At 36.0% G+C, this 14,351-nt stretch overlaps 1 protein-coding gene across 2 annotated transcripts in view; it reads left to right on the top strand.

Annotated features, from left to right (window-relative positions):
• LOC123561299 (unhealthy ribosome biogenesis protein 2 homolog) overlaps nucleotides 1–11,281 on the top strand; it is a 106,981-nt gene extending 95,700 nt beyond the window's left edge. For both annotated transcript variants that reach the window (XM_045353569.2, XM_045353570.2), the window contains exons 26-31: nucleotides 47–169; nucleotides 1,621–1,740; nucleotides 5,834–6,011; nucleotides 7,653–7,752; nucleotides 9,557–9,668; nucleotides 10,715–11,281. In XM_045353569.2, coding sequence (XP_045209504.2) covers nucleotides 47–169; nucleotides 1,621–1,740; nucleotides 5,834–6,011; nucleotides 7,653–7,752; nucleotides 9,557–9,668; nucleotides 10,715–10,870 — 789 coding nt within the window. In that variant the 3' untranslated portion in view covers nucleotides 10,871–11,281. The remainder of the gene's footprint in view (nucleotides 1–46; nucleotides 170–1,620; nucleotides 1,741–5,833; nucleotides 6,012–7,652; nucleotides 7,753–9,556; nucleotides 9,669–10,714) is intronic.
• Nucleotides 11,282–14,351: the final 3,070 nt, after the last annotated feature.

Consider the following 14,351-nt stretch of genomic DNA (forward strand, 5'->3'; position numbering starts at 1 on the left):
TGACATGAAGAAAAAAATAAACCTCTCGTAATTTCTCATTATGCAGCATACGAGTGCACTGTACACAGACAGAGGTAGCATACAGTCTTCATTGTATATTTGGCGACATCTTCTGAAACTAGAATTCTCAGACGAGCAGAACAAGGTCATCAAGTACTCCGCAAAAGATGTAAGAATCTAATATATTTTGGTAATTTCGGGAAAAAGTTGACAGCAGTTTGTGGTGTTTTTACAATTATTCAGAACATATAATAATGGCCTTTACAGATATTTAGTGCTTTTCCTTCTGTTTATGCCCCCGGGGCTGAACACCAAGGAGACATATACTGTTTGCACTGTCGGTCCATCACACCCTTGTGTACTCCACTCCTACAGTTTCCATCCTATTGAAATGAAACCTGGTATAAATCATCAACAGGATATGGACAATGCTCATAGGCTTTTGGACTTTCATATATGATTATTTTATCTTGAGTTACGGCACTTCTTTTGACCTTGAAATATTACAACTACATCAGAACATTGTATACTCAACTCCTCCAGATTATACAATATCTGTGAAGAGTAATTAAGAGGCTTATCTGTTTAACCCTTATCCTGCTAAATTTCTATAATGAACTTGTCCATCTTTCAATTTGGACAGTACCATTAACTGTTAAGAGGGGTGCTTACTAAAAAGATACACTGAATGGCGAATTGTGCAGATCTTGATCAGACTGCACAGATGTGCAGGCTGATCAAGATCTACACTGGTCGCAAAGGCAGAATCTATTGTGTCTAGCATGATAAGGGTTAAAGCTGCATTGAAAAAGAAGCAAAATCACTCAAGTTGGATATACATTTCCTACAGAATGGGAAAGTTTTGTTTTTACTTATTTATAATTTACAACAACTAGAGAGTAGCTGAAATTTAGTCACTGCTTTGATAGCTTTTATCTATTACAGCAAGAACTTGATTGTAAAATTAGGTAGAAACTGTTGTTCCGAAGGCTTGCTTTGAATCTAGCCATATAGCTTTGTCAGGCATAAGAGTTTTGGCATGATCTTTTCCACAGACATGTGGGATAAATTTATTTTATTTTGTTGGGTTTAACATTACACCTACACAATTATATGTCATATGGCGACCTTCTAGCTTTGATCATGGAGGAAGACCCCTGGTGCTCCTCTGTGCATTATTTCATCACAAGTGGGCACCTGGGTAGAACCACTGACCTTCCATAAGCCAGCTGAGTGGCTTCCTCACATGAAGAATTTAACTCGAGTGAGGCTCAAACCCACATTGATGAGAGGCAAGTGATTTGATAAAAGAGGCTGTAAGTTTGATCCAGATCAAGGCAGTTATTCTGTGTCATGATTTCACAGAACACAGATTCAGTGAATAATTTGTCTTTCACCTCTAATTCATTTCGGGGATTCACCACTTAACATACAGGGAATAAATTAATAGTGGTACAGACTGCAGAACTGATGGATGGATGGATGGATTATCTAAACACATAACTAAAAACACTGAAAACTTCTCTTATATCACAGATCAGGAAAACAACCCTGTACTGGTATGTCAGTTTCTATTGCTAGATGATAGGTATTTCATGCTGTGTTTTATCGTACTTTCAGATGATGTTGAATTTCCAGTGCATTTCTCAGCAACTGCAGCATGTTCTATTAGAGGATGTGGTTGTTGATATTACTATACCAATACTACATACACAACAACAGATGTTAACATCTGGACAGGTATGTACATGGTACATGGGATATATTGTTCTGTCCATGTTGATTTCTTCTGAAAATCTTGTGTCAAGCTACATATTCATTAAATGTAAGTGAAATGGCTAAATATTCTACACATTCATTAAGATGGACAATACTGGTTCTTATTATACGCCCGTTTGAAAAACGGGACGTATTATGGGAACACCCTTGGCGGGCGGATGGGCGGGCTGGTGGCGTCCACAGACTTTGTCCGGAGCATATCTTCTACATGCATGGAGGGATTTTGATGAAACTTGGCACAGTTGTTCACCATCATGAGACGGAGTGTCATGCGCAAGAACCAGGTCCCTAGGTCTAAGGTCAAGGTCACACTTAGAGGTCAAAGGTCAAATTCAGGAATGACTGTCCGGAGCATATCTTCTTCATGCATGGAGGGATTTTGATGAATGTTGGCACAATTGTTCATCATCATGAGACGGAGTGTCATGTGCAAGAACCAGGTCTAAGGTCAAGGTCACACTTAGAGGTCAAAGGATACAAGAATGAAAACTTTGTTGAGCATTTCTTCTTCATGCATAGAGGGATTTTGATAGAACTTGGCACAAATGTTCACCACCACAAGACGGAATGTCCTGCGCAAGCACCAGGTCCCTAGGTTTAAGGTCAAGGTCACACTTAGAGGCCAAAGGTCAGATACAAGAATGACTTTGTCCGAAGCATATCTTCTTCATGCATGGAGGGATTTTCATATAACTTGGCACAAATGTTCACCACCACGAGATGGAGTGTCATGCCCAAGAACCAGGTCCCTAGGTCTAAGGTCAAGGTCACACTTAGAGGTCAAAGGATACAAGAATGAAAACTTTGTCTGGAGCATTTCTTCTTCATGCATAGAGGGATTTTGATATAACTTGGCACAAATGTTCACCACCACAAGATGGAAGTGGATTTACACAAATGTTACAAAAAAAAATAGTATGGATTTCAGATTGTACAATTGATGGCCTTCAGTTTGTTTGGGTGCCAGGACCACTAAGGTGTAAATGTTCATTATTGTTTGACTGTAGAAAGAAATCCCAAAACAAGAAAACTGCGTGATTACTTTGCTATTAACTAGATATTTTAATTATACAATGTACATATTTATCAATACTGATATCATCAAGCAATATTCAAAGTTTCTTCATATAAACATCAGTTTGTACAAAAAGTCACCAGTCCTTTGTTTTGAAAACTATGGTCACAGTGAAAATTCTGCTTGGGTTTTGCCATAGTCTGAAATAGAGAAAGTCTTCCCAAAAATTCATTGTAAATTGGGGATTATAAACACTGATAATTGTGATAAAGTAAACTCAGATTACTCAATCTTTCTAGGTTAGTCCATAGTTAAAAACCAGTATACATAAGCAGCATGCCTGAAAGAAGTTTCTGTTACAACAAAGGTTTCCTGAAAGAAAGTTCAGATTGGCCCCTGAAGTACAAACAGTTTCACAAGTATAATATAGAATCGACCAAATTTGGCTTGGAGCACCAAGGATCTTCCTTCAGGCCATTTCTTCTCTTGAATTACTTGATGGAAGCACCCTCTTATAGTAGAAACTTGTTAAAATCATGACCCTGACCCCCTGGAATATTTTTGGCTGCAAGCATCATGATTAGGTAGGGATTCAAAATGATACAAATAATGGCCCTGATGTGTCTTGGGGCTAGGGTTTGGGCACTTCATGTGTGACAAGGACTTTGCTGTGTACAACGTTTTCTCTAGAAACCACTATATAAACAAAATGTAGGTGGCATGTTACATAAATTTGATACCAATTAAGATTAATTGAAAAAAAATAGATGAGTGATTCTGGGTCTTTTATTATGCCCCCAGCATCTACTGATGCGGGAGGCATATAGTGATTGTCCTGTTCGTCCGTTTGTTCATTCGTTCGTCCGTCCGTCTGTACTAGGTTAAACCAAATGGGACCGTTTCATCTAGCATCAATACCCCTTACTACAATGACTTGATACTAATGCAGATGTAACCTGTGACCATTCCTCATCTTCAGACATCACCTGACCTCAGTTTGACCTTGACCTTGACCTCATTTTGGACTTAGGTTGCTTTGTATGGGCCATCTCTTGGTTAACCAAATGGGACGGTTTCGTCTAGCATCAATACCCCTTACAAGAATGAATTGATACTAATACAAATGTAAACTGTGACCATTCCTCATCTTCAGACATCACCTGACCTCAGTTTGACCTTGACCTCGTTTTGGACTTAGGTGCAAAATCTATCGACAAGAATGCCACTGGGGGCATCAAGCTCAAAGGTCAAGGTCACAATTGGAGGTCAAAGGTCAACAGGGCTTTTTTCCTGTCCGGTCTACAACTCTCCCATCCTTGAAGGGATTTTAGTATTACTTGGCACAAATGTTCCCCATGATGATATGATGTGTCATGCGCAAATCCCAGACCCCTAGCTCAAAGGTCAAGGTCACAGTTGGAGGTCAAAGGTCAACAGGGCTTTTTTCCTGTCCAGTCCATAACTCTCCCATCCATGAAGAGATTTTAATATTACTTGGCACAAATGTTCCCCATGAGGAGACGACATGTCATGCGCAAAACCTGAACCCCTAGCTTAAAGGTCAAGGTCACAATTGGAGGTCAAAGGTCAACAAGGCTTTTTTCCTGTCTGGTCCATAACTCTCCCATCTATGAAGGGATTTTAATATTACTTGGCACAAATGTACCTCATAATAAGATGATGTGTCATGCACAACTTTCAGACCCCTAGCTCAAAGGTCAAGGTCACACTTAGCAGTCAAATGTTAACATAGCATGAACAGGGTCTGTTTCGTGTCCGGTCCATAACTCTGACATTCATTAAGGGATTTTAATATCACTTAGCACAAGTGTTCCCCATGATGAGACGACATGTCATGCGCAAATCCAGGACCCCTAGCTCAAAGGTCAAGGTCACAATTGGAGGTCAAAGGTCAACAGAGTTTTTTTCCTGTCCCATCCATAACTCTGCCATCCATGAAGGGATTTTAATATTACTTGGCACAAATGTTCCTCATGATGAGACAACATGTCATGCGCAAAGCCCAGACCCTTAGCTCAAAGGTCAAGGTCACAATTGGAGGTCAAAGGTCAATAAGGTGTTGTCCCTGTCCGATCCAGAACTCTGTCATCCATCTAGGGATTACAATATTACTTGGCATAAATGTTTCCCATGGTGAGACGACGTGTCATGCGCAGCACCCAGTACCCTAGCTTAAAGGTCAAGGTCACACTTTGAGATCAAAGGTCAAGAGGATTTTTTTCCTGTCCAGTCTATAACTTTGTCATGCAAAGTAGGATTTAGATATCAGTTGGCACAAATACTCCCCTGGATGAGGCAACATGTCATGCGCAAGAACCAGGTCCCTAGGTCTAGGGTCAAGGTCATATTTAGAGGTCAAAGGTCAAATTCAAGAATGACTTTGTAAGGAACATTTCTTCTTCATGCATGGAGGGATTTTGATGTAACTTGGACCAAATGTTCACCACCATGAGGCATCCTTGTTTTTAGAATCACGTCCCTTTGTTATTACTATAAATAGATTTTATTGTAACTTTTTTATTACTGGCAGTAGAGAAAAATCGAGACCACTTTTCTGTGGTACAGCATGCATGTTACATCCAATTTTTAGGTGTATTTTGACCTATCTCTACCTGGTAAAGAGTTTCTTGTGGACTTATATTATGTATATATATATATATATATATTTTTTTTTTTTTTTTTTTTTTTTAAAGATTAATTTCCCTTTGTTGTTACTATAAATAACTTACATGATAACATTTTTATAATCAGGCACAAAAATTCAATATGAAAACAACTGTGGGTTTTTATATATGCACATTTTAATCCAAGTGTGTTGTTATAACATATTGTATATGTAGTACAATATTGTTTATACATCATTGACAGATATCAGTCCATTATGTTATACTGCAGTAGAGAAAATTAGGTGCCTTCCAGTAGGGGACTTTGTATTGCATGGCAATACTTCATTCACTTGTTTAATATAGTATGATAATAACAGTTTTCACTTCAAATATCACTTTTTTCTGTTTTCAGAAATTTCTACCATCACGGAGCAGCATACTATGTTTATACAGTTGTTTGTACACACCACTAGGGGGCAGCACATATTTCCCAGCTTTCAGTGCAGTGTATAGTGTGCTAGACACACTTCTTGTGCATCATGCTGAAACAGTGTTCCAGAATATACCAGCATTCCTGAGCTGTGCTAAGCGTATCCTTAAAAAATTTTGAATTTGACATTTAGATTTAATGACAAGTCGAAGAGGTGTTGACAACCGGTCTCAGAATGCAACCATTCCATTGGTCAATTTCAGAGTTTTAGCTTGGAATCAACCAATCAGGAGCTGGAGGTTCAAGACTAGTCTCAAAATTCATTTTTAGCTCATCTGATATTTTGAAGGAAAAAAAGATGAGTTATTGTCATAACTTGATCGGCGTCGGCGTTGCCTGGTTAAGTTTTATGTTTAGGTCAGCTTTTCTCCTAAACTAAAGATGCTATTGCTTTAAAACTTGCAACACTTGTTCACCATCATTAGCTGACTCTGTACAGCAAGAGACATAACTCCATCCTGCTTTTTGCAAGAATTATGTCCCCTTTTGGACTTAGAAAATCAGATTTCTTGGTTAAGTTTTGTGTTTAGGTCAGCTTTTCTCCTAAACTATCAAAGCTATTGATTTAAAACTTGCAACACTTGTTCATCATCAAAAGCTGACTCTGTACAGCAAGAAACTTAAGTCAATCCAGCTTTTTGCAAAAATTATGGTCCCTTTTGGACTTAGAAAATATCAGATTTCTTGCTTAAGTTTTGCGTTTAGGTCAACTTTTCTCCTTAACGGTCAAAGCTATTGCTTTAAAACTTGGAGCAGTTATTCACCATGAAAAGCTGACACTGCACAGCAAGTGCTGTAACTCTGCATTACTTTTTGCAAGAATTATGGCCCCTTTTGGACTTAGAAAATTATTGGTAGGTCAATATTTCTATTATACAGAGACAAAAAAATTAGATGAGTGTCTGCACCCGCATGGCGGTGCTCTTGTTATAACATTACACCCTGTACTAGGCCTTTATTCAATGTTTTAAGTATGAAACATAGAAATGCTGAAATTACTGCCTTCCCAAAATTTGTAAATCTTACATGGATTTCGGTCGCCTAGTGGTAGAGCATCCGCTTCGAGTGCAGGAGGTCGTGGGTTTGATCCCTGTCCGCGTCATACCAAAGACGTAAAAAATGGTACTAGTAGCTTCCTCGCTTGGCACTCAGCATTCAGAGGATAGTACTAGGACCGGTCAGTCCGGTGCCAGTATAATGTGACTGGGTGGGGTATCATGCCATGTGTCTACGGCGTGATATTCCAGTGAGGCAGCACTATAAAGTTGGGCATTGTGCTCACTGCTACAAGTAGACACCGTCGTTTATATGACTGAAAAATTGTTGAAAAAAAACCGTTAAACCCGAACACACACACACACACACACACACATACATGGATTTCCATGAAACTTGTCATGAACTTAGTATATACTACAACAAAAACCTGTGCAAAGTTTCAGCATATTAGATGTGACTTCAATTTGAATGTTTAGTGATTTAAAGTCTAACTAAACTTAAAACGTTGTTGAATATGATCTCGTACATTTCCCAGCTTACCCAGTAATTTTAAGCTTTTTTCAATAGTAAAAACTGACATACCTAAATGATACAGGTAATCAGCTTGTGTCACACCTCTCTGATGAGAGTCTACAAATTTAGGTGAAAACAAAAATGAATTTCACATTAAATTGCAGAAACCTTTTATTAGAGTAAATTAATGTAAAATCTTTACTTGAGTACACCTTAACAATTTAATTAGGATTACTACTGTCTGTGGTAGAGCAGTCTAACCAGGACAAGATCTCTCAGCTACCTGAGGTCATCAAACAACTTATGGCATGTGCCTATCAGATGGAAAGGTATGGTTGGTTTAATTTTTAAGTTAACTAAAAATTTTGGAATTAAAGTTGCTGAATTTTTTATTGCATATATAACCCTGTTCTGCACTTTACAGATGTCAGTTTAATATTACATAAAAAGTTATTGCCAAAGGAGAAGGTACACTTTTGTCCAAAAATGACTTAAAAACTGAAAGTCTCTAAATGGAGTAAATTCAAAGTTTTCTTTCATCGGGAAAACTTTTTATCAAACTGCATGCAATATTTTACAATTTATTCATTATCCAAGAAAATATCAGATTGAAAATACTTTTAACATTTACAGGTATGGGAAACCTTTAGTTTTAAACTGAATTTTTAAACAAATCTGAATTTACAATATGGGGATAGCTGTCAACCATAGCCAAAATGACCATACATTCTGTGAAAGAAAATTATTTTTGTGGTCATTGGCTACTCAGTAGTATTTAACATTCCTAGGTGACATAAATATTGTAAAAAGTTGCCCATTTTCTAAAAATTCTGTGATATCAGCAATAGTCAGTGACATGTTTTGAACAAAATTATGAATATGTTTCAAAAAAGCTAAATTCATGATAGGTAGCAGACAATGTATATTTTCATGCTGACTATTCAAAGAATAGGTAGAGTTATTGGACTCATCTTGTGTTGGCTTCCCTTTTGTATGTAAGCTGTTATCTCAGTAACCACTTGTGGGAATGGATTGAAAATTCACCCAATTATTCACTGTGATAAACTGACTTGTATTTCACAGGTTCCATAAATCTATTTTACTTTTACAAAATTATGTCCTTTTTTTCGACTAGGCAAATTTTGGTTACAGCAAAATCCAAAATAGATGAGAACAACATCAACATAGAAACTTAGAAATTGTTAAAACTCTAACAGAATATACTAAAAATGTCATAAAAAGTTGCTCAGATTTGATTGACCACCTTTAAAATGATTAACTGTTACATCCTCTTGTTATGTATGGCAAATGTTATTTAAATTCCTTCTATGCACATTAAGTTACAGACCAAACAAGAAAACAGACATAAAATTTTTGACCTCAATTTGTGTTGACCTTTGAGCTAGGGGTCGAAGTCTTATTCAACACACATCATCTTATTATGCTGAATGTTTGTGCAAAGTTATTTGAATATCTATCTATGTAATACAGACACGAAAAAATGTACTTCAAGTGTGACCTTGACAAGATTAGTGGTCTAGGTCTTACAAGCAACACATGAAGTAATGGTGAATGGTTGTTCCAAGTTATATAATTATTCTTTCTTTGAAATACAAGTTATAGGCATAAAAACTGTTGCCTCTAGGACTTACTTTGACCTTTTAGCTAGGCTAGTTATTATGAATATTTGTGCTACTTCTAAGGTACTTTATATCCATCCATTCTTACAAACATTATAGACATTATAAACAAAAAACAATGCAAAACCTTTGATCTGTAAGTGACCTTGACACTGGATTTTACACACAACAGGTCATCTTGTTATAGTGGTTATTCAAAATACAACAGTGCACAAAAAAGTTATCAGCCGGACACAGTTTTGTGCAAACACAAATATGCACATGCACTGACAAACAAACAAGCATGGGAAACACACTATATGCAGGAGTATGCCCCAGTCACCTCCAATGAAGGGAGCGTAAAAATGCAACAAAATGTTCCCGCAAATAATTCTGCACTTCCAGTGAATAAAAGAAGTTCTCAAGGAAGCTCAGTTATATGGTGATGCAATTTCTTATAGAGACAGCTCACACAAACCAAATAGGTGTTACATGTCTAACATATCTTTTCCAGGCTGTTTTCTTGTATATCCAGTCACAAGGTGGAGTTTGGCAAGGTGGCCATGTATGTTGTATCGGACTATGTTACAGCTGTACAGAAAGTTACACTCCTTCCTGCCATCAAAGTAAGTTATGGAGTCAGTAGTAAGCTGATTTCATCATGGTGTTAGTACCCTGATTCAATTCCTCATGGCAACTATGTCCACAGTAGTGTTCAGTGCTGGTTTTTTCTTACACTGCTGCTATCTCCAGACTAAATGCTGGATAGTTAATAGGACACCTGCCCTGGGCTTAGTTGGAAATAAGTTGTTTGATTCATTCCAGGTGGGGTCTTTCATCAACTATCCAGGTTTAATAAGAAACTTGTTACTGTCAAACTTTGTTAACTCGAACTCGGATAATTCCTACACCACCCTTCTCTCAAACTCGTTGTCAGGTCCCGGAAAAATCCCTGTATAATGAATTTTATTTGATAACTCAAACAACCGATCACTCGAACAAATTCTGCTGGCCCCGTCCAGTTCAAGTTAACAAAGTTCGACTATAATTGAAGATTTTCATTTCTGATGACAATGTGACATAAGGTAAGGTGTCTGTAGTAAATAATCATCATCGTAAACTAACTAGTGGAGGACACGTCGGTATTACTTTAATTTAAAACATTTGAAAATAAAGTTTAAAATCACTTTCTTTGAGTAACAGTTGAAACCTGAGTAAAACAGTTATAATTTGATGCTGTAATTGCTATTTTATTGGTTCAAAAAATGAAAGGATATACATATACTGTAAAATCAATCCATGAAATTTAATCCTAACAAACAAGTAAAATTCTCATCTATGGTCAAAATTTGAAATCCATGAATTTATATTCCAAAGAAATTGCTCTTTTGGTTCAACAATGAAATTTAGTGCCCATGAAAATTGAATTATTTCACTGTAGAAGTAGGCAATAGGGTAGCTGCTTATCTCAAGCTCCTTTATTCTAAGATGTAGGGTTTTGATTTCCAAACCAGCAAATGAACAGTTGGACTTCTTTGAAATAGATTTTGTTGCAGTAATGTACTTAACTTTGTACATAGACAGCAGTAATGTTAATGCTGAAATGCAGTGTTCTGTATGTACAAAGTTTAATGCTGAAATGCAATCCAGTTTTTTTTTTCTTGTCTTGCAGAGGGCTCTGGTACCTGCTGTATACAAGATGTTGGACTTGTGTGATAAACACGCGATATCACAGCTACATGTAGTGCTCAGTCATGGTGTTACGGAGGTGTTCAGACTGCTGTACAAAGAATATACCAAGTTCCATAAATACCAGGGGAAAATATAGTTACACTTAGTGCTCAGTCATGGTGTGACAGAGGTGTTCAGGCTGCTGTACAATATATACCAAGTTCCACAAATACCAGGGGAAATGTAGCTTGATACTGTTCAGTGGGTGTTCAGACTTCAGCACTATGAGAATATATAAAGTTTAATATATGACAAGGGGATATTGTTGCTTGGAGCTGTGTTCAGACTTCAGTACTTTGAGGATATATAAGGTTCATCATATTACACAGGGATATTTTGGTGTGCCGTATTTAGACTGAAGTGTTGTGTTATTATATATTAAGACAAGTTACAAGAGAAGTTTGTTATATCTATTTTCTGTCATAAGTGTTCAGACTTGAGAAACATGAATATACGATGCTACAAATTACAAATCTTTATTTTATTGAAATAAAATATATGAATTTAATACTTTGATTTTAGTTTAAAGTTTGAAATTTTACACATGGAGCCTATCATAAAGTCTGAGTAAAATGTAATCATTACCCAAGTGAAATTAATATCATTCTGCAATGTTTCGGACATGTTAAAATCATGAATTATGGCGACGATTGGTTCCTGTAAATTCTCTGCTTCTCTCTCTCTATTTATATATATACATGTATATATATAAATATGGGAACCTTTTACAAGCCAGACACCAGGGAATTGGTGGCTTTTTTTCCTCTTCAGTATTCCACAGATAAAGAAAAATTAACTTCTAGATAGAGAAAAATTAACTTCTATTTGATTCACTGCTTTTCCTTCATTTCTCCTTTAACACAATTTTTAGCTCACCTGAGCAATGCTCAGGTGAGTTTTTGTGATCGCTCGATGTCCGGCGTCTGTCTGTCTGTCAACATTTAGCTTGTGTATGTGATAGAGGCTGTATTTTTCAATTGTTCTTCATGAATTTTGGTCAGGATGATAACCTTGATGAAATCTAGGCCAAGTTCGAAAATGGGTCAAAAACAAAGTCACTAGGTCAAATCAAAGAAAAACCTTGTGTATGCAATAGAGGCTGTATTTTTCAATTGATCTTCATGAAATTTTGTCAGAATGATTGCCTTGATAAAATCTAGGTCGAGTTTGAATATGGGTCATCTGAGGTCAAAAACTAGGTCACTAGGTCAAATTATAGAAAAATCTTGCGTATGCGATAGAGACTGTATTTTTCAATTGATCTTCATGAAATTTGGTCAGAATGATTGCCTTGACAAAATCAAGGTCGAATTTGAATATAGGTCATCTAGGGTCAAAAACTAGGTCACTAGGTCAAATTATAGAAAAATCTTGTGTATGCGATAGACTTTATTTTTCAATTGATTTTCATGAAATTTTGTCAGAATGATTGCCTTGACAAAATCAAGGTCGAATTTGAATATAGGTCATCTAGGGTCAAAAACTAGGTCACTAGGTCAAATTATAGAAAAATCTTGTGTATGCGATAGAGACTTTATTTTTCAATTGATTTTCATGAAATTTTGTCAGAATGATTGCCTTGATGAAATCTAAGTCGAGCTTGAATATGGGTCATCTAGGGTCAAAAAATAGGTCACTACATCAAATAAAATAAAAACCTTGTGTATGAGATAGAGACGTTATTTTTCAATTGATCTTTATGAAATTTGGTCAGAATGATTGCCTTGATAAAATCTAGGTAAAATTTGAATATGGGTGATCTTGGGTCAAAAACTAGGTCACCAGGATATATTTAAGAAAATACTTATTTAAATTCAAGAGACCACATTTTTGGTCCAATCTTAATGAAAATTGGCCAGAATATTTGTTTAAGGCATTAAAGTCAATGTTATTGTAGATATCAGTTCCTTCTACAACCTTGGAGACCTTTAGAATTGTGTGTAGTTTATATCCGGATCTTGCAAAATATGTATGTGTACATTACAAGCAGGAGAAATTATGAGAGTTCTAGACATTGTACAAGAAGTATCTGCTCAAGCAAATTTATTGAAGAATTATAGAAGCATCAGGCAGACTTTTTTAAAATGACATTGGGAAGTTCTTTCCAAGCAAAGTGACCTTTTTTATGTTAATGATAATTATGTGAAAATACGCAGGTAAATTGAATTAAGCAAAATTGTGATGACAATAATACAAAATACAAAAAGTGGTCAATGCGACAGCAAAAGCGATACAATCTATAAAAAAATAATTTATAGATTTGGTGGATCAAACAGTAGTCTCAGACTAGGGATTCATGCTTTTTGTTGGAGTAACTTTGAAGCTATATTTGTCAAACATGGTTATGTTTATGGTACACTGCTATTATGGCTATTGTTATCAAGTACTTGTTTTGTCTGTTGAAAGATGTACTTGTATACAGATTTTTATTATTATCTAATAAAAATAAATACGTACAATTGTTTTGTGATGGCGTAATTGATTAATAATTATCAACTGCCACGACCAAACATTTATCATCCCTTCGATGGTGGTCGATTTATGCCATTTCTTGTTTTTGGGTTTGTGCCTAAAACATGTCTGAGAAACTAGTGAATTATTGTCTTTGCATTTCAGGGTGAAGATGCAACAAATTAAGGGCACCGAAATGTTTATTACCCACTTTCACAAAAGTTTACCAAAAAGATCTTTTATGTTCTAAACTTTAAAATTTCATTATTTCTCCAGAATGTTTCTAGTCTGTCATGACAGACAAGCAGTTGACCTTTCCGTTGACCTGTTTACAATTGCCTACGGGTGAGATTAAATGGTCAATTGTTTGCAGATAGTGACAGTAGGTGGAAAGATAATGCCTCAGACGTGTATCTCTCGATAAACAAGCTAGGGATTATATACAACTATCAAAATTATGTTTGAAGAGTATTTCCGGGCTACTCTATATTGATTTTCAAGTATTTTCTAAAGGTCTACATTGGGTTCGAGATACGATTTTTCGACAGAGAACTTTTTTTCTGAATTTATTTTTTTTTTACGGGAGGAGAAAAAGGCTCCCAGCGGGAGATATGGCATGTATGTTCTAATTTATTCACGAAAGCCTCAAAAAAATTAGATCATATTAAAGATGAAGCGTATTTAAACATGATTACGTGTTAACAGTTACATACATGTTAGTGAACAAGTAAGTACTAGATTAACAAACTTGTGTTGTTTTCGTTGAATCGTATTGGAAAAAAAAAAAATACAGTTTTCAAAATTCTTTCTTACGGGTCCAGGAATCGAATTCCCAACGAAAAAGTACAAGACGGATACCAATACCGCTTGGCCAACGAGGAATTACTTTATGCAGCATAAACATTACATGTATTAACTTAAATTTATGCTATTGTTTTGTTTGTTTACATTTCAAAGTGTCTTATTACTGTGTGATACCTATAGCTATATGAAATTTCAGCACTGGGACATTATTGCAAATGCATCATAACAAAGACATGAATAACAATTCTTTCTATGATTTGGAGTTTTTTGAAGTTTTTTTCATCAAAATATTAGTCTAAGCATTAATGAATCTTCTCACAGTC

The sequence above is a fragment of the Mercenaria mercenaria genome, chromosome 10, assembly GCF_021730395.1.
Source record: "Mercenaria mercenaria strain notata chromosome 10, MADL_Memer_1, whole genome shotgun sequence".
NCBI classification, from domain to species: Eukaryota; Metazoa; Mollusca; class Bivalvia; order Venerida; family Veneridae; genus Mercenaria; species Mercenaria mercenaria.